We start from the raw sequence: 20,717 nt of genomic DNA, 5'->3' as shown, positions 1-20,717 counted from the left end.
ATGCAAAATAATGATTTTTCTATTTTTTTTATTCCCAGCACATTTGTTTGTCAGGGTTTTCTGTAAGGAAGAACTTCTGTTTCTCCATCATTTGAAAATTATGTTGTTATTGTCATGGTTTGTGTGCGGGTTGCAAAAGAATTTCCAGACATGAGGCAGAATGAAAGGAGATGGACTGATGGGTTTATTCTTTGCTTTTTTCAATTCAGTGCCTCAAATAATCTATTTCTGTCCTAGATTTAACCAATGGGAACCCCATCATACTGACTTCTGTGTGTTTCTCCATTTTCTTGAGCACTTGCTTGCTTTAGGTGCAGCAAGATGTTTCAGATTTACCTGTACTTTCTGTAACCCAGTCCTGAAATCAGCCATTTCTTCCAGCTAGATGTGTTTCCTCTTAAGGAGAATGAAATTTTGAACATTGAATATATTTTACTTGTTGCTGCTGGGGTGACATTACTAGAAGCAGTTGCACCAGAGCAAGAGGGGCTGATGCAGGTGCCCAGCGTGGGCCAGGGCATGCACTAGAGTGGTCACAGAACCAGCCAGAGCCTTGGGTGTTTCCAGTCTATTTCCTTTGCCTTTGTTCCTGGGAGTAAGCAAGCTTCACTAGCAGAGTCTCAGTTCTTACACCCCTCTGATAAGTCACGTAAGAGGACTCACATTCCCAGCATTGGACTCTAGCTCTGGGGGGTATGTTTCAAGCCCTCAATCCCCAGCCAGGATCCCCGAGCCTGTGACTTGCCTCCTCCCCTGTGTGTTCCCTGCTCAGGATGTAGCTCTTGACAGCTTCTCTTCTCTTCCTACCCGACTCTGTGTAGATCTTTCTTTAGAGCCTTGGTTGTAGAATAGCCTTTCTACCAGTCTCCGTTTGTTTTCAGAAACAGTTGCTCCATGTGTGTTTTCGATGCATTCCTGGGGTGGAGGTGAGCTCAGCTTTCTGTTCTGCCATCTTCATCTACCCCAATCCTACCTTTTACTTTTTTTAGAGCTGCACTCATGTGGAAGTACCATACTTTTTTCAACCACTTTCCTATATGTATTGTTTTATTGCATTATTTTACAATTAAAAATAGTACACACTGTGTTATGTAAGAGCAATATTGCATAGGAACCTGGAATGTCAGGTCCATGAATCAAGGCAAATTGGAAGTGGTCAAACAGGAGATGGCAAGAGTGAACATCGACATTCTAGGAATCAGCGAACTAAAATGGATTGGAATGGGTGAATTTAACTCAGATGACCATTATATCTACTACTGCGGGTAGGAATCCCTCAGAAGAAATGGAGTAGCCATCATCGTCAACAAAAGAGTTCGAAATGCAGTACTTGGATGCAATCTCAAAAACGACAGAATGATCTCTGTTCATTTCCAAGGCAAACCATTCAATATCACAGTAATCCAAGTCTGTGCCCCAACCAGTAACGCTGAAGAAGCTGGTTCTATGGTTCTATGAAGACTTACAAGACCTTTTAGAACTAACACCCAAAAAAGATGTCCTTTTCATTATAGGGGACTGGAATGCAACAGTAGGAAGTCAAGAAACACCTGGAGTAACAGGAAAATTTGGCCTTGGAATACGGAATGAAACAGGGCAAAAGCTAATAGAGTTTTGCCAAGAGAAAACACTGGTCATAGCAAACACCCTCTTCCAACAACACAAGAGAAGACTCTACACATGGACATCACCAGAGGGTCAACACCGAAATCAGATTGATTATATTCTTTGCAGCCAAAGATGGAAAAGCTCTATACAGTCAGTGAAAACAAGACCAGGAGCTGACTGTGGCTCAGATCATGAACTCCCTATTGCCAAATTCAGACTTAAATTGAAGAAAGTGGGGAAAACCACTAGACCATTCAGGTATGACCTAAATCAAATCCCTTATGATTACATAGTGGAAGTGAGAAATAGATTTAAGGGCCTAGATCTGATAGAGTACCTTATGAACTATGGAATGAGGTTCGTGACATTGTACAGGAGACAGGGATCAAGACCATCCCCATGGAAAAGAAATGCAAAAAAGCAAAATGGCTGTCCGGGGAGGCCTCACACATAGCTGTGAAAAGAAGAGAAGCGAAAAGCAAAGGAGAAAAGGAAAGATCTAAGCATCTCAATGCAGAGTTCCAAAGAATAGCAAAGAGAGATAAGAAAGCCTTCCTCAGCAATCAATGCAAAGAAATAGAGAAAAACAACAGAATGGGAAAGACTAGAGTTCTCTTCAAGAAAATTAGAGATACCAAGGGAACATTTCACGCAAAGATGGGCTCGATAAAGGACAGAAATGGTATGGACCTAAACAGAAGCAGAAGATATTAAGAAGAGGTGGCAAGAATACATAGAAGAACTGTACAAAATAGAGCTTCATGACCCAGATAATCACGATGGTGTGATCACGGACCTAGAGCCAGACATGCTGGAATGTGAAGTCAAGTGGGCCTTAGAAAGCATCACTATGAACAAAGCTAGTGGAGGTGATGGAATTCCAGTTGAGCTATTTCAAATCCTGAAAGATGATGCTGTGAAAGTGCTGTACTCAGTCTGCCAGCAAATTTGGAAAACTCAGCATTGGTCACAGGACTGGAAAACGTCAGTTTTCATTCCAATCCCAAAGAAAGGCAATGCCAAAGAATGCTCAAACTACCGCATAATTGCACTCATCTTACACGCTAGTAAAGTAATGCTCAAAATTTTCCAAACCAGGCTTCAGCAATATGTGAACCATGAACTTCCTGCTGTTCAAGCTGGTTTTAGAAAAGGCAGAGGAACCAGAGATCAAATTGCCAACATCTGCTGGATCATCGAAAAAGCAAGGGAGTTCCAGAAAAACATCTATTTCTGCTTTATTGACTATGCCAAAGCCTTCGACTATGGATCACAGTAAACTGGAAAATTTTGAAAGAGATGGGAATACCAGACCACCTGACTTGCCTCTTGAGAAACCTATATGCAGGTCAGGAAGCAACAGTTAGAACTGGACATGGAACAACAGACTGGTTCCAAATAGGAAAAGGAGTACATCAAGGCTATATATTGTCACCCTGCTTATTTAATTTATATGCAGAGTACATCATGAGAAATGCTGGGCTGGAAGAAGCACAAGCTAGAATCAGTATTGCTGGGAGAAATACCAATAACCTCAGATATACAGATGACACCACCCTTATTGCAGAAGGTGAAGAGGAACTAAAAAGCCTCTTGATGAAAGTGAAAGAGAAGAGTGAAAAAGTTGGCTTAAAGCTCAACATTCAGAAAACGAAGATCATGGCATCCAGTTCCATCACTTCATGGGAAATAGATGGGGAAACGGTGGAAACAGTGTCAGACTTTATTTTAGGGGGACTCCAAAATCACTGCAGATGGTGATTGCAGCCATGAAAGTAAAAGACGCTTACTCCTTGGAAGGAAAGTTATGACCAACCTCGATAGCATATTGAAAAGCAGAGATATTGCTTTGCCAACAAAGGTCGGTCTAGTCAAGGCTATGGTTTTTCCTGTGGTCATGTATGGATGTGAGAGTTGGACTGTGATGAAGGCTGAGCACTGAAGAATTGATGCTTTTGAACTGTGGTGCTAGAGAAGACTCTTGAGAGTCCCTTGGACTGCAAGGAGATCCAACCAGTCCTAAAGGAGATCAATCCTGGTTGTTCTTTGGGAGGACTAATGCTGAGGCTGAAACTCCAGTACTTTGGCCACCTCATGTGAAGAGTTGACTCACTGGAAAAGACTCTGATGCTGGGAGGTATTGGGGGCAGGAGGAGAAGGGGACAACAGGATGAGATGGCTGGATGGCATCACCGACTTGATGTACATGAGTTTGGGTGAACTCTTGGAGGTGGTGATGGACAGGGAGGCCTGGCATGCTGCAATTCATGGAGTCGCAAAGAGTCGGACACTACTGAGCGACAGAACTGAACTGACTGAACTGATTGTGTGAGTTGTATCTTGAAAGGAAGTTTTAGGATTGGGATTTTTTTCTTTTCTTTGACAAGGCGTTACCAGGCTGAATGGAAGAGGAAAAGACCATCCGTGTAACAAATAGCTTAAATGGAGTTATAAATCAACTCTGTACTTTTCAGAGGATTTATTCAAGTGAAGACATGTCCATTCAGGACTTCATGGCTTTTTCTTTTCTTTTTGCATATGTGGAAAAATAACAATGTAGTTAACTATTCCAAGGCAGAAGAGTACTATGAAAAAAGAATATAATGTTATGACTTTTTTAAGACAGCATCAGATATTTTAAGATTTGGGTTTAATGAGATGTAATTTTTTTGTCTTTTTAAAATGGATGGAAACTTTTCTTTTAATTTAATTTTGGTTGTTCTGGGCCTTCGTTGCTGTTCCTAGGCTTCAGTTGTGGCACACAGGTTTGTTGCAGTGACTTCTCTTATTTTGGAGCATGGTCTCTAGAGCTCACAGGCTTCAATACTTAGAGCACAGGGACTCAGTAGTTGCGGCTTAGTCTCTCTGTGGTATTCGGAATCTTCCCAGACCAAGGGTCGAACCCATGTCCTCCACGTCGGCAGGCAGATTCTTCACCACTGAGCCATTGGGGAAGTCTATAATATTTCTTATATGGGATTTTTGTCTCCTCAATCTTCATTACCATGTATGTTTCATATTTTAAAATGAGAGTATCCTACTAAGATCAATTGAGCAGACGCTGATCCATATTGCATTAACTCATGGCCTTTATAGCCACATTGTCATTTTCCCTCACTTACCTCTTTCTCTAAGCAGATGAGGTAGGGAGAAAAAGAACCAGGTGTGGCTTTCTTGACATAAGCCATTTTTGGCCTATGTTATTTTGTGATCAAGCCTGGCCACAGTGCTTGACCTTGAACAGATCTCAGTAATAAATGGATTTCAGTTCAGTTCAGTTCACTCACTCAGTTGTGTCCGACTCTTTGTGACCCCATGAATTGCAGCACGCCAGGCCTCCCTGTCCATCACCAACTCCCGGAATTCACTCAAACTCACGTCCATCGAGTCGGTGATGCCATCCAGCCATTTCATCCTCTGTCGTCCCCTTCTCCTGCCCCCAGTCCCTCCCAGCATCAGAATCTTTTACAGTGAGTCAACTCTTCGCATGAGGTGGCCAAAGTCCTGGAGTTTCAGCTTTAGCATCATTCCTTCCAAAGAACACCCAGGACTGATCTCTTTCAGAATGGACTGGTTGGATCTTCTTGCAGTCCAAGGGACTCTCAAGAGTCTTCTCCAACACCACAGTTCAAAAGCATCAATTCTTCAGCACTCAGCTTTCTTCACAGTCCAACTCTCACATCCATACATGACCACAGGAAAAACCATAGCCTCAACTAGACTGACCTTTGTTGGCAAAGTAATGTCTCTGCTTTTCAATATAGGGGACAAAAAATATTTGGGAACAAAACCATTACCAAGCAAGAGAAATAACAAGAGCAAAGATAGCAGTTGTAAAGACTGCTAGTTCTCTGTCAATGGTTAAGGCTAGCATAAAGCACTGTCTTGAGCTGGTTTGCAAAACTTAAATCCCAACAACCAGATCAACTGGAATCTAAGGGATAATGATGCTGACCTTTTCTGACCCTCATGTTATTAGTCAACTAAAGTTTGAAGTCTGCCTACCACCCAAGCCCCTTCATGAATATGCCTGTACCAATAGCTTAAAGTTGCCCAGTTTTGCTGTTCAGAGAGGCACTGTTTTGGAAAAGTCCCTGGTGTTCTCCTTACTTAGAGCAAGTAATAAGTCTAATGCAATTTGGCTTGGTTGTATCTTACAGCAAACCCAGTTTTCAGGTAAAATTTCTACACGATCGAGCCTACTTTATAGTTATTCATAATTTCTATATACACAGCATTTAGTATACATACACAATATATTGTGATAATTGTGTAAGAGGAAAGGCTGGGGTGGCAAGGATTCCTAAGCTGGTTTGGGGAGAGGGTGAAGAAAGAAAGTTGTCTGAGCTAGACTTTAAAGCTTTTTTTTTTTTTTTTTAAAAAAAAAAAAGGACCATGTGTGTCTGTTCTTCACACTACCCAGCACATAGGAGTTATTCTGGTGTGACAAAATGTGAAAATGGAGGAAAATTGTTTTGGGTGGAAATAATAGACATCCTCAAAGGAGGAGGAAGGACAGAAATTAACGTTTTTTACTGAAGCCCTAAAATGTGCTAAAAATGCTCTATGGGCAGGACTGAAGATAGATGTGAGGGGCAGTGATTAGTTGGTATGTATGGCCACGCATGATAGCTTCACAGTTCTCAGTTATATTTGGAAAGAGGTCATTTACTTGGAAAGAACAGGTAGTTGGCAACATAATTGGCAACAGCTGAAGCCCTCCAACCTCTAAACTACACTTTGTGTGAGGAAATAAATTCCCTTTGTTATTTAAACCAGATTCTGTTACACAACTGAAAGCAGCTGAGCTTTATGTCAGAAGATAAAGGTGTTAAAACCTGAAAAAGTGACAAATTCTCCCTGTTTTGCTCTAAGGTGGTCTAAAGAATAACAGCCATAGTTGCACCACTTTGGAACTTAGAAAAGCCAATTCTTGGGCCCCATCCCAGACCTACTAAAATCTCTGGGGTTCACCCAGGGGTCCTTAGCAAGCTTTCCAGGTGACTTTTCAGCATGCCAAAACTTGAAACCTCTGCAGTGCTGAGCGACTTATTTGCATTTCTAAAAAGCAACAGGTGTTGCTGATGTCCGTGGAAGGCAGATCAGCCTTTAAGTAGCACCTCTGAAATTCTCTGTTCCCTGAGATGTTGAAGCAAACAATTCAGAGCTTTGAAGAGTGTGCACTAAGTTTTCCTCCTCTTCAGAGGTAAGCAGTAACTGCTTATGAGCCAATTCAGGCTGGTTTCTTTACAAAAGAAGAGGTGACTAATGGAGAACGTTTTTTTTCTCTGTAGATTAGGGATAAAAATATATCCTATTGTTACCAAAAGTGGGGTCTGGCTGCTTGCAGTACTGGAATTTCTTGGTCAAAAAGTCAATATGATGTTGTTCTGTTAGAGACAGGTTGTTTTTATGTGAAGAAACAGGGATGCTCCCCAAATCTGGGCACACAGTGCCATGAGAAAATCCTTGTTGGTATTCCCAAAGAGTTTTAAGGTTTTTCTTCATTATGAAAGAATTCAGAGACAAAGCAGAGAGGTTAAGAAAGTAAAATGAAAGTTTACTTGAGCAAAAATACACTTTGAGAGAGAGAGTCTGGTGAGGAGCTGGGTGTCTACAAATGGTTGACTTTAAAAAGATACACAGCGTGAAAGGTGAGTTAAGTTTTATTTGGGGTAAAATGAGGATTGCAGCCCAGGATACGGCACCTCAGACATCTCTGAGGAACTACTCCAGAGAGGGGTGTGTGTGTGTTGGGAGAGGGGTGTATGTGGGGTGGGGGGGAGCAATATATGTGATTTTGGTAAAGGGTGTGTTCATGCAATAAAATGCTTATCTTTACAAAAAGGTTCTCTGCTAGTCTTGGTGAGGAGCTGATGTCACCGTGAAGGGATTTAGTGCTTTTCTAGCTATGAGAAGATACAAGGATTGGGCTCATAAAATTAGTTCCTGAAAATGCCTATCTAAAGACCTGTTCGGCCTTGAAGGTCCCTGCTCCTTTCTCCTTGGAATAGATTTTGTTTGCGTCCTCCAAGAGTCTCTGTTTCCCTCAGTCCTGTGGAAGTTCTGTAATGAAATCCTGCTGACCTTCAGAGTCAGATTCCCTGGGGATTCTCAGTCCTTTTGCCAGATCCCTGGATTGGAAAGTCTTTTGTGGGGCCTAGAACTTTCGCAAGAGTGCGAGGACTTCTTTGGTGTGATTGTTCTCCAGTTTTGGATAGCCCACCTGGCGGGCCTGTTGTGGAGCTAATGGCAACCTCCTCCAAGAGGACTATTGCCTCCACCTGCTGCACCTCTCAGAATCGCTGCAGCCAGAGCCCCTGTCCCCGCGGCAGGCCACTGCTGACCCGTGCCTCCACAGGAGACCCTCAAACACAGGCAGATCTGGTTGAGTCTTTCGTGAGGGTCACTGCACCTTTCTCTGGGTCCTGGTGACCACAAGGTTTTGTTTGTGCCTGCCAAGCATCTCTGGCGGGTATGAAGTTTGATTTTAAATGTGATTGTACCCCTCCTACTCTAACAGGAGGGAAAGGGGTAGGGCACAACTTTTGAAAGAATGACATAGCCCAAGGATACAACATAAACTGATTAGAATCAAATGGGACTACGATGGCAGGCAAGACTAGACCTTGATCCTGAGTCAGCAAGTGAAATGACACACCCAGAGGTGGCATGACAGTTCCAAGGCCCTGTTAAAAGACCAAGGAGTGGGCTGTGGCCTAAATCCAGGAAATCTCCGCCCCTTCCCCAAAACAGTTGGAATAGTCCTCCAACTCATAAGCATATGAAATTACCCAGGCTATAAAAACTATGCCACATTTCATGGCCATCGCGTTCACCCTCTGCAATGGCCCACACTGTGGAGTGTGCTTTGGAACATACTTTAAAATAGTATTACAAAAACAAGAACATAAAAGTATGTTTTATTCTCGTGCCATGTTTTAAGCTTTTGACATAGGTTTCACTGTTATGATAAAAGTCTACATCTTAGGTGAAATTCTACTAAGTAATATGTAATTTGACAAATCTATTATTAAAAATATACAAACTTTCCTCTTTAGGAAGATATTGAAACTTTCAGTTTGAAAGAAAATAATTTATGAAAGCAAAGATAACTCCTATGGTAGTTTAATCCATACTTTGTATTAAGCCTAACAGTTTACAATTAGGAGCACCTATTATTTTGCTGGATTATTCTTTGACATTAATTTCTGTATGTAACACCAAAGTGCTATCATTTAGTAACTTTCGTTGAATTTCTTAAGAATTGTAATCTCACATTTTATTCAGCTTGCTTTTAGAATTATATAAGGCACACTAATGGAGAAAAATGACAAGGAACAGATTAGTGCCAAATAAATTTCCTTGACATCATTAAACTATACTTCTTTCACTTTGGCTGGACTAATGTTGCTGTTTTTAGACTTCTGGGTATTTTCAAAACTTTTGTTAGATCACAAAGTAAAATGAAACAGTAAAATGACTTGATGAAAGTTTGTTTCTGATCTAGGCATGACTCAGATTCTTCTACACTCAACATTCCAGTTCATTGTAGCGTTTTCTGTTTTTCTACTTTGATGTGTATTGAGGTAAATGTAGACAGCATGACTCATTAAGGTTTTTGAGAAAAAAATAAACTTCCCCAAGCAGTCCTGCAAAGGCAGAGAAATCTAAATCTCTCACCTCTGCTTTATCATAGAGAAGGTGAACAGAATTGCTTTCTCTGCTGGCTCTATGACCACCAGCGATGCCTGTTTTCATATGATTTGCCCAAATCACATCAGAGAAGGATGGCTAACTTCTGTTGGAAACCTATTAAATTCAAAGACCACGGAGCAATTTCATCAATTTCAGTGTCTTATTTGAATACTTTTTATTTATGTGCTTATTTTGTAAGTGATGCTATCATAAAAATAATAGAACAAAGTCAGGCTAGAAAATTTTAAGTTTAGTTTTGCCAAAATTAATGGAATGGTTTTTCGTTCCTAAACAATGACATATCATAGTATGGTTTGCTGATATTTACCCGAATTCATCTTAGGTATAATTATTTACATTAATATCTATAGCAACTTTGCAAAGAAGAGCCAAATATCTTTGCCCAAAGGGCAAGTGGAATTTTAAATACTTATTGTGCACAAATAATCCTCAGTGTGCTTTCTGAAATGCTTTGTGTATGCTTCCTCTGTCTTCAAACTCCCTCAGAAATAGGGTGCTCAAAAGTTATTTATGTAAAAAAATTGTTTAATAGTAACTTATTACAGAGCAGTTTGCATTTTACTTTCTCACTACGTTAGCATTTAGCATTAAGACAAGAGTGGGTCAAGTTTGGTTTGTGTGATTGAAAGTTCACTTGAGTAGAGTAATCACAACATGGTCATCCCGGCCTTGCCATAACATCTCTCCTTCAAAGTCGACCAGTCCATGTTTCCTGGCACGCATGAGAATGCCCACGACTTTATCTGAAATACGGACATATCTGTCAAAGAGATCCCCAAAGGTAACCTGGATCTTGCCATCCCGTCTGTGGCGAGCCATCGAGCGGATGATGAAACACATGTCCAGGATTTCTCTGTAGATGTGTTCCTCGGCTCTCTTGGCCCGTTCGGCAGTTTTGGTTCCTTCCTTGGGGCGGCCGTAGCCTTCGTCTCCTTTGTGCAGGCGGGTAGACATGGCCAACTCATAATCAAACTCTTCACTGAAGGGATTGAGCTTCTGGGATTGGATATGTTCATCAGCCCATTGTTGCCATCTCCCTTTCAGATTGCCCACTTGACTGTATTTCCTCTGGGCTTTGCAGTTGAGCTTCTCTGTGAATCTGTTTGCCCTAAAAGAGAGGGAAAAAAAATCAAGATATTCATAATTTAGCAAGGGTTGCTTTCTACTTGTACTTCTTACATATATGCATCTTAATGTAAGTCTATAAATTTTTCATTATAAAAGATATAATTCAAAAAAATAAGAGATGGAAGAAGGAAAGTCATGGATGATGCCACAATTGTTCTGAGTTTGAGATAGGTCCTAGATTATTTTCTCTGTGAGTAACAATAATGTTTTAAGCCCCATAAAATGATATTAAACTCTATTTCAAGGAAAAACTTCCTTACACAAAGGTAAGGCAAATATGTGTAGCTCAAACTTGCATGTTAGTAACATTTAGAACTGGAATCATATCAGTGGGTTAAGGGAATCCACTTTATACACGACTTCAAAAAAGTTATTTGCCCAAAATAAGGTTTTTATCAGCCACATACTTATACTATTCACTCGTGTAGATTTTTAAATTATTTATTTGAATTGGAGGATAATTACAATATTGTGATGGTTTTTGCCACACATCAACATGAAGCCATAGACATACATGTGGCCCCTCCCTCCTGGACCTCCTCCCACATCCCTCCCCACCCCCATCCCTCCAGGTTGTCACAGGGCACCGCTGTCATACAGCAAATTCCCATTGGCTATCTACTTTACATGTGTTGATATATATGTTTCAGTGCTGTTCTCTCAAGTAATCCCACCCTCTCCTCCTCCCACTGTTTCCAAAAGTCTATTCTTTATGTCTGTGTCTCCCTTGCTGCCACCTTTGCCATGTATAGATTTTTAAATACGTATTTTTAATGAAGCATATTTATGTTCATATCTATGATCCACAAATTTTGAAATATCTAGTTGTATAAATAGGAGACACTAGCTAACAGTAGTAACATTTATTGAATACTATGTGCTGACATTCTTCTAAACACTTTCTACTAATATTTCCACAACCATCTTATGAGATAGGTACCATTAATCTCATCTCACAGATGAGCAAAGTGAGGGCAGAAGGGTTAGGTAACTTACAGTCACAAAGTTGTTAAATGATGGAGCTGGGACTCGAACCAAAGTAAAGCCAGCTCCAGAGCCTGTGTATAACTACTGTGAAATGCTGCCCCAGCCCAGCGGAAGATGTGGGATTCAGACCCCAAATGTCTGAGGCCAAAGACCATGCTCTCTCTGCTACGTGATGGCGCCGCTCAGCCTGCCAGGGCAGTGTGTAATAAGTGGATGAGTTTTCTCAAATGTGTGGGTCTGCCATTGCAGCCTGGAATGCATTTCTTATTAAAAACCATCATTGGCGAGTGTAGACCTAATTTTAAAACAGCAAAGTTTGTCTTTAACAGACATTCCTGTCATCTCTCTAGCTCCAATCTTATAAGTAAAGCATGAACTCTTGGACTATATAAAAGTCAGAAATCTATATTCCTCATCCCCACAAGTGACTCACCCATCCTTCTCCCCAACACCAAGTGGCTTCATGACTGGAAGCTTTGGAATTGGAGATGTAGGGTAGAGCTGAAATTGCTTATGTGGCTACAGTCCATGGGGTCGCAAAGAGTTGGACATGACTGAATGAGTAAGCACACACACACACATGTGAATGGCATGCATGAGTTCAATAACCCTTCCCTGAACTCGCATAATTTGCTGGTCAAAACCCAGGAACAAGACAGATGCGGGTGTTCCTCACCATCCAAATTGATTTCCTAAAATCTGATCAATCAAATGCAGGAAACTAACAGATATGGGTAGGGAGGCATACATGTATTATTTTTCGAAGAGGACCGACAGCCACTAGGTGGCGAACTTTCATTAATTCCCATGCTTTGTGTCCCTAGCTTGCTGCATTGTTTCAGTGTCATAACAGAATTGAAACCAGGAGCACACTGCTACAGATAACACTACTATTCTTTGTAAACACATGGACAAAAGTATATGATTAAGTCAATTGGGAAAAATCAGCATCCGAAAACTTTACACAATTATTACAACTTTAAAAAAAATCACGTATGTATGGAAGGGCTTCCCAGGTGGCTCAGTAGTAAAGTTTCTGCTAGCCAATGCAGGAGCTGCAGGAGACAGGGTTCCATCCCTGGGTGGGGAAGATCTCCTGGAGGAGGAAATGGCAATACACTCTAGTATTGTTGCCTGAGAAATCCCCCTGACAGAGGAGCCTGGCAGGCTACAGCCCATGGAGTTGCAAACAGCCAGACATGACTGAGCAACTATGCACACACGTATGTATGGACAAGTGCTAGGAACTACACTGCCCTGAAGTGAAACGCATTTTCCTCAGCCCTGCTGGTCCTTGTCTTCATCTGCGTCTCCACAGACTGTCCCTGTTCAGCTGCCCAGAGTATGGGCTGCTAGATCTCATGATCAGACGAGAGTAAATGCCTAGTCCCCTTGCAATGACGGCAATCCATGGCAGACACAGCTTTCGATAACAAGCCCAGTGTCATCCTGGCAGAACCCAAACCTCATATCAAACTTGAGGCTGGAACAGCTTGCTGGAGAAGAGACTTGAACATCTCAGAAGACAGTGAAAAGAACAGCATGATTCACTAACTCATGCTTTTTGTCTGCTGAGCCCCAACTGCGGTCTGTCCTATAGTATAGAACATAATACGTCCTCCCTTTAAGGAATTTCTGGGCACTTTGACATCCCTTCCATCCTTTATTAAATTATGTATGACACCTATTGTGTACCAGACACACTTTTTTCAAAATTAATTTATATTTCTGTGGCTTTGCTGGGTCTTTGTTGTTATGCGAGTATTTTCTCTAGCGGGGCTACTCTCCAGTTGCGGTGCGTGGGCCTATTGTGGTGGCATCTCTCGCTGTGGAGCACAGGCTCCAGGGTGCACGGGCTCCAGTAGTTGTGGAGCACGGGCTCAGTTGCCCCACAGCACGTGAAATCTTCCTGGACCAGGGATCAAACCCGTGTCCCCTGATTGGCAGGTGGATTCTTAACCACTGGACAACCAGGGAAGTCCCAGACACTCTTTTAAGTACTGAATATTCAGTAATGAAAAAGCATGGTGAATAATCACTAAAAGACATTCATAAAAATAAACAGAATAAAACAAATTTGAGCACATGCTCCAATTTTAACTATGTAAAATGTATATATGCACCAGGTTGAGGAAATCAAGAGTACGTGCATAACTGAAATTGTTCGTCTAGAGATAGTTGGTTTTCTTTTAAATTTTTTTTTTTCAAAATTCTTTCTGCTGGTATTACAGTTGACCCTTGAACAACACAGGTTTGAACTCCATGGGTCCACTTCTATGTGGACACTTTTTCATAGTAAATACTACAGTACTGGGCTTCCAGGTGGCACTAGTGGTTAAGAAGCTGCCTGCCAATGCAGGAGAGGAGAGACGTAAGTTCCGTTTGGGAAGATTCCCTGGAGGATGGCATGGCAACCCACTCTTGCTTCTCCTCCCATGGACAAAGGAGCCTGGCGGGCTACAGTCCATAGAGTCGCAAAGAGTTGGACACGAACCAAGCACCTGAGCATACGCACACACTGCCGTACTACAGGATCTGCATCCACTTGTTCGGGGGAATTATGTATGGGGGCGGGGGACTCGGATACTTCAGGCACTTGAAAACTTGAGTATAACTCTACAGTTGCTTCCCTAGTGGCTCAGCTGGTAAAGAATCTGCCTGCAATCAGGAGACCTGGGTTCCATCCCTGGGTTGGGAAGATCCCCTGGAGAAGGAAATGGCTACCCACTCCAGTATTCTGTCCTGGAGAATTCCGTGTACTATATATATGGTCCATGGGGTCACAAAGAGTCGGGACATGACTGAGCGACTTTCAAGTTCTACAGTTACACTGTATCCATGTTTCCACATTCATGGATTCATGGATTCATGGATGCTTGGATCTCCATTTGATTCGTTGAGTCTGTTCTCTGCTGAGAGATGAGTCTAACCCAGTGGTTAACCAGCACAGGTTGAGCAATACTCTAGTAAGCATTTGCTGCTGCTGCTGCTAAGTCGCTTCAGTCCTGTCCGACTCTTAGCAACCCCATGGACTGCAGCCTACCAGGCTCCTCCATCCATGGGATTTTCCAGACAAGAGTACTGGAGTGGGGTGCCATTGCCTTCTCCCAGTAAGCATTTATTGAAAAAAAAAATCCACTTATAAGTGGACTCACACAGCTCAAACCTATGTTGTAAGAGTCAACTGTATTGATTTTATAACTTAGAGAAAGCACAGAATTGAAAAATATTCAAATTAGTATCCAGATAAAATTTTCATAAACTGTATATTATATGGGCCTCATTCTTTGATGATATATATATTTTTCTTTTTACTAGGAACTTAAATTCCCTGAGTGTTGAAATTCTATGTCATTTGGGATAAGGGTCGGGTTTGGTGAGGTAATGATGCTATGAAGAAGAGAAACATCTAAAAGAGCATCTTCTAAGTTTTAATGTCCATTTGTTATATAGTCAAACCATAATTCCCAATAATAGGAGAGAAGGAAAGTGAAAAAATTGGTCCTTTAAGCAAGAACTAGAAAATTGGGTTGCTTAAAAATTACTAGAAGGAAATATACCTTAATGAGTATTTAATTTTATCTGTCTTGTACATGTTTGGTATTACTTTCATATTTTCAATTTTTAAAAAGTCTGAAAGGATCAGGTTTAAATCAGGATTAGTAAGTCTCAGACTCTGAGCATCTCCCTGTTCAATGAATGTAGGAATCAATATAGCAGCTTATCCTGTTTTTTAAATTTTCAAGTAAAATATGAATGATAGTTCAGATTGAGCTTTAGAAAGATGACCTAGTATAAATTCATAGAAAGCAAAGCAATATTGAAAGACTGGCACCGTGTTCATATCTTAAGCTAAAACGCTTCTCTGTCAGTAAAGCCAAGAACTTCTGCCACATTTCCGATGTCTCGGGGAAGTTCTAGGGAGAAGCTGCTCCTGTGCACACTCATGTGCTTAGTCTTCTTACAGGAAGTATATTGCGAGTTTGGTTAATGGGAGCGTGACCTCCACAGGGTCACATTTATCAGAAGCAGAGTGACTGTGCATTCACAACTGTGCTCTACGTTCTGTTATCAGCCAGGTGTGGGAACCAGGCCTGTGCTGCTCTGCTCCTTGCAGACTGGTAACCGTCCTGAGTCCATGGAAGGGTTCCAAGCTCTAGAACTGGGGCAAATACTAGAAGGCCATACTTTCCCCTTTGTTTTTAGCAAATACCTTTAAAAAAAGTTGCACCAAAACATTACACTTTGGGAGTTTTCCTGGGATTCCACAATGGAGGTGATGCTTGGATCTGCATTTGATTCGTTGAGTCTGTTCTCTGCTGAGAGATGAGTCTCACCCAGTGGTTAAGAACACAAGCTGTAAAGTCATTCTTCCTGGTGGCTCAGATGGTAGAGAATCTGCATGCAAGGCGGGAGACCTGGGCTCGATCCCTGGGTTGGGAAGAACACAAGCTCTGGCATCACTTCCCGAGGGCATCACTTACTGGCTCTATGACGTGGATACATTTCTGTGTTCAGTTCCCTTTTCTATAAAACACCCCTTCATGCTCAACCATTTCATTTTTACTGAACAGACCTTGGAGGAGAGGGTGGATGCATGACTCTCATTTTAATATTGTGCCATTACTGTATGTAACACATTGTGTAATATTGCACCATTACTGTAATGGGGGACAGATAAAAGTTGCTTTGTCTGAAGGACCTGGACCAAACAAGTCACATAGCTATGCAGTCAAAAGACTTTTAAAAACAAAGCATAAAATGGAACTCATTTTCATAGTAAAGCCCCAGTTAGTAAACTTCTTTTGGTAAGGAATATTTCTACTTTTTATCGAACCTGAATTGTTTGTCTCTGTTATCCGTAGAACCACCCAGAAAACTCTCTTTCTGCTTAAATATCCATGACACATCATTTTCTCCCTATTAGTGGATATGGGGAAAGAATGGTGCTTAGAATTAAAAATAAGTGAACAAACCCCCTCTCATATAGGCCTAGTCAGGGATGCCACATTTATGTCTGCAGCAGTATGTGAGAACCCCATGAGGTAAAAAGCCCCATTAGGCTTCCGCTGTAGCTTTCTGAGCATCGCTCACATTGGCTGACATTCAGAGCTGCTATTGCTGTGGTCAACATTCCAGTACCCTGCGTGCTCTAAGACTGAGGGAAAGGAACCCAAGAAGCAAGGGAGGGATTTCACTCCCATAGGTAGGTACGTAGGTTTAGTCACTCAGTCATGTCCAACTGCAGTCATGTGACCCCATGGACTGCAGCCAGGCAGGCTCCTCTGTCCATGGGATTCTCCAGGCAAGAATCCTGGAGTGGTTTGCCATTTCCTCCTCCAGGGGATCTTCCCAGCCCAGGGATGGAACCCGGGTCTCCTGCATTGCAGGCAGAATCTTTACTGACTGAGCCGCAAGGGAAGCCCTATTCCCTTCCCCAACCCTGACAGCCAGTCTCCTAGTATCGTGCAGTGTTGGGATGACCAGGGCTGGCCCCTTGTATTATACAGAGCACAACTCTGTGCCCATCACTTTACATGATTGATACCAAAATGACTCTATGGATTATCACAGCTTTTTTTTTTTTTTGGTGAGAATGAAGAAACTTTAGGATTTTCCCAGGTAACCAGTATTCCAAATCTAATTGTCTCTCATTCAAAGCCTATGTCCTGCTCTAGCACACAGAGAAGGCGTGTTTTGGGGAACCATGAGAAGGGCCTAGTATGCACGTTCCCACTTTCAGGTGAGACAGTTTAGAGTAGTGGTCAATAAGGTGGGCTCTGGATCCAGAGTGCCTGGGTTTGAATCCCATGGACAGTACAATCCTATACAAATTGCTTAATATTTCTTTGTCTCGTGTTCCCATCTATCCAGTGAAGATAATGATTATGCCTACCCTGAGAGAATGTTGTGAGGATTAAATAAATAAACATATGAACAATTCTTAGGTGCCAAAAGAGAGGACATGTGTCAGAGACTGGTCCCAGCTGTCATCTCCCTGCCCTCGGCCAATTCAAAAGATGCTGACAGGAATATCTTCTTTGTGCTACCCTCGGTTTTTACTCTGTTGGGTTCTATTATTTCATTTTCTAGCATGCATACCTCCTAAATCCATGAGGCTAAAATTTAGACTATGGTTCCATATGACCTGGCAGAATAGTGATTTCTGGTTATGAATTCCTATGTGAATGTAAGTAGAACACAAATCCAGATCTCTGAGTGTATCCTCAAGGCGCTGAGTGAGAAGTAGCTTCATGTCTGGTTTCAAAGCGTGACATTTGGAGATGGGCATGCATGTCTCAGGTCACTAACTTGCTGAGTGAACTTTCCCTCTGAGCTTCATCCCTAAAATGAGATATTACCAACCTTATTGTGAGAGTTCAGAGGACAAAGCAGGTAAAACACCTATATGTGTATGTGTTAGTCACTCAGTTGTGTCTGACTCTGTGCAACCCTCTGGACTGTAGCACACCCGGTTCCTCTGTCCATGCGATTTTCCAGGCAAGAGTACTGGAGCGGGTTGCCATGCCCTCCTCCAGGGGATCTTCCTGACCCAAGGATCAAACCCAAGCCTCCTGCGTTTGCAGGCAGATTCTTTACCACTGTGCCACCTGAGAAGCTCTCTGGGAAGCCCCTAATAGTGCTCATTCTTTCAAAACATTTTTAAGGTCTCAAACTGTAAGGCAACTTTTTGTCAAATAAGGTTCCCAATTTTGTTCTTTACTGATTGTTCCATAAAAGTTGAAAAGCACACCTTCACATATAACTGTTCCCAGAGGGAGTCAGCTTGTAAGCATTTCACCACATCTGAGACTTCCCCCATATTCTGATATCCTGTGGTTGTAGAGTGAGAAATCCTGACTTTCTGTTCTGTGGAGGGAGAGTTACTGTCTTGAAATAAAGCATGTGTTTCTTGTCACAATATATGTATTAATGTATCAGTCCGAGTCCATGTGTTGGTATGTGTGTATGCATTTAACTGCTTTAGGATTGTGCTTCCCAGGTGGCGCTGGTGGTAAAAAACCCGCCTGCAAATGCAGTAGACATAGACTCAGATTTGATCCCTAGGTGGAAAAGATCTCCTGGAGGAGGGTGTGGCAACCCACTCCAGTACTGTTGCCTGGAGAATCCCATGGACAGAGGAGCCTGGTGGGCTACAGTTCATGGGGTCACAAAGAGGTGGACACGACTGAAGCAACTTATCACACATACACAGCACACAAGCATAGTGATATTTTAATTACCTAGCGTTAATAACATTCTGCCTTTGTTTATAAATGGAAAAAGCTTTCTGAAAGTTTGAAGAATTGCTAAATAATAAGCTCTCTATGAGGACTAATAACTTCCATATAGTGAGCTTAGGAGCAGGCACTGTGCTAAGTTCTTGGCAGCTTTAATCTCATCTACTTCTCTCAAAACAGCAGAATTTATTGTTGCCATCATTTTACAAAGGAGGGTTTGGAGAAGAATAACTGGCTATTTTGTGTGTGTGTGTGTGTGTGTCTGTGTGTGTGTGTGAGTGATGAGAACATTTAAGAGCTATTCTCTTAGCAACTTTCAAGTGTACCACAGTATCATTATCTATAGCCAGGGCAGAGATGGGATTTGAACTTGGGCCTGTCTTACTTCAGAGGTTGTTCTCCAGTCAGACAGCAGCCTCCCACCTGTGTCCAGGCTCACAGAAGTCTGTGTTCCATGGGCACTATTTGGGTAGATGTGTCTCTTGATAATATTACATACACTGATTTGAGACAAGGGAAAGGTCTCTCCCCTCAGTCTACCAGGAAATATTTTTTTCTGCAGAAAAAATAAGCCAATCCTTACTCATTATAGAACTGACTTCAAACATTAACCCGTAGCAGACACCTATCTCTGGTGGCTTCATCTTTGTTGTGGCTAAACCTTGAGGGTTCAGAACAGAGAGGAGAAACCAAAGGGGGCGAGCCCTTGACCTGGAGGTCCATGACTGAGCCGGGCACTGTCCTCTTAGCCCAGGGGTGAGCCTTCGCCCAGCCCTGGCTGCCAGCCCTGTCGGCGAGTCCCCCCCTTACTCGGGCAGGGCTCCCCTGCTCTCTGGCACCCCTCAGCTGCTCGGGGCACGCGGCAGGCGGGGTGAGGCGCTGAGAGACGCGTTCACTTACTGGGAGGGCAGGGGGCGTCTGATCCTGGCCACGGCCACCTGCTCTCCATCCGGCTCCGGCCTCTCGTCCGTCTCGCCTCCGTAGCCGCTGTCCTCTGTGTCCACACTGTCGCTCCTGCACTTGGGCTCCTCCTGCTCCATCGCCTTCCAGCCTCTGGTCAGCTCGGTCACCAGCTTGGCACACTTTCTCCTCAGCGTTGGGGAGCCGCGGCTGCGGAGGAGTCTGTCAACATCGCTCTCTGGCTGCCTGGTCTCCGGCTGGTCGCCATCCTGCTCGTACCGGTGGCTGAGGTGGCCCAGGTCCCCTCCTCTCTCGTAAGCCTTGCTGACCACCGTTTTGGTCACCTCTTTCCTTTTGATAGGAGAAACCGCGCTGGCTTCCTCTGAGCCGCGTCCATCTTCTCCACAGCCCTCCGGCTTCGGGGAGGAAGGCTTTGGGGCCCTCTGAGCTTTCCAGCGGCTGGGGGCGTCTATTGCTGGTCCAGAAGCATCGGCTGGGTCCTGGGTGCCCCCTGGCATCCAGCCTGCAGGCTCCTGGGCCTGCCTGATGCTGTTTTCATTGGCCCACTGCTGCCAGCCTCGGGCCAAGGTGATAACCAGGGTGGCTGTGTGCACCTTCCGGAGGGCACTCTTGGCCGGCCCGTCCCCCCTTTTCTTTTCCCCGGGAGCCATGCTACCCTTCTCTGCTGAGAGCCTGGGTACTGGCTAAAATGAGTGTGGACCGGTGGAGGGCCCAGGATTTAAATAGAAGCGGGGTGTGGGGTGGGAAGAGAGTTTGGTGACTGGAAACTATGTTAAGCTCTTCTTGCCAAGATGGGGTGCCTTCCCCCTGACCGTGCGCTTTTTTTAAACCCTGATGGCTCTAGTTTCATCACAGCAGAGGGACATCTCTCTTGGTAAAGGACAGTGATAGGATCCTGCCCTTTCTTCTCCAAGTGCCAGAGTGGAAACTACTAGATCCGATCATGTGCTCAGCCTTAAGTTTTTCTTGACCTTCAAATATGGTCCGACCATTTATAGGAGCAGAAAATACATGCACAAGTTGTACTGGGAACATAATAGGCTTATTTCCATTGAAACCTCAGCAGTGCTCGATACAGCTTTAATTAGTCCCATTTTATGGCTGAATACAGTG

General features: G+C 43.0%; 1 protein-coding gene across 1 annotated transcript; it reads right to left on the bottom strand.

Moving 5' to 3' along the window:
• Window positions 1-8,514: 8,514 nt before the first annotated feature.
• Window positions 8,515-20,316, bottom strand: ABRA (actin binding Rho activating protein). Its single transcript, XM_027561319.1, has 2 exons — window positions 19,584-20,316; window positions 8,515-10,435 (listed from the first exon to the last, which is right to left on the bottom strand). Exons 1-2 carry the CDS (start codon window positions 20,252-20,254, stop codon window positions 9,958-9,960), a joined length of 1,149 nt encoding a protein of 382 aa, XP_027417120.1. The 5' UTR covers window positions 20,255-20,316; the 3' UTR covers window positions 8,515-9,957.
• Between the last annotated feature and the right edge of the window lie 401 nt (window positions 20,317-20,717).

This window comes from Bos indicus x Bos taurus, chromosome 14 (assembly GCF_003369695.1).
Source record: "Bos indicus x Bos taurus breed Angus x Brahman F1 hybrid chromosome 14, Bos_hybrid_MaternalHap_v2.0, whole genome shotgun sequence".
In the NCBI taxonomy this organism is placed as follows: Eukaryota; Metazoa; Chordata; class Mammalia; order Artiodactyla; family Bovidae; genus Bos; species Bos indicus x Bos taurus.
Note: the sequence above shows the minus strand (reverse complement) of the source record. Positions and strands in the feature narration are given on the sequence as shown.

Coding starts and splice junctions, on each gene's coding strand:
- ABRA (XM_027561319.1), bottom strand. CDS start 20,254: ATGGCTCCCGGGGAAAAGAAAAGGGGGGACGGGCCGGCCAAGAGTGCC. Junction 10,436..19,583: donor AGACGCCCCCTGCCCTCCCA/GTAAGTGAACGC, acceptor CCTCTCTTTTAG/GGCAAACAGATTCACAGAGA.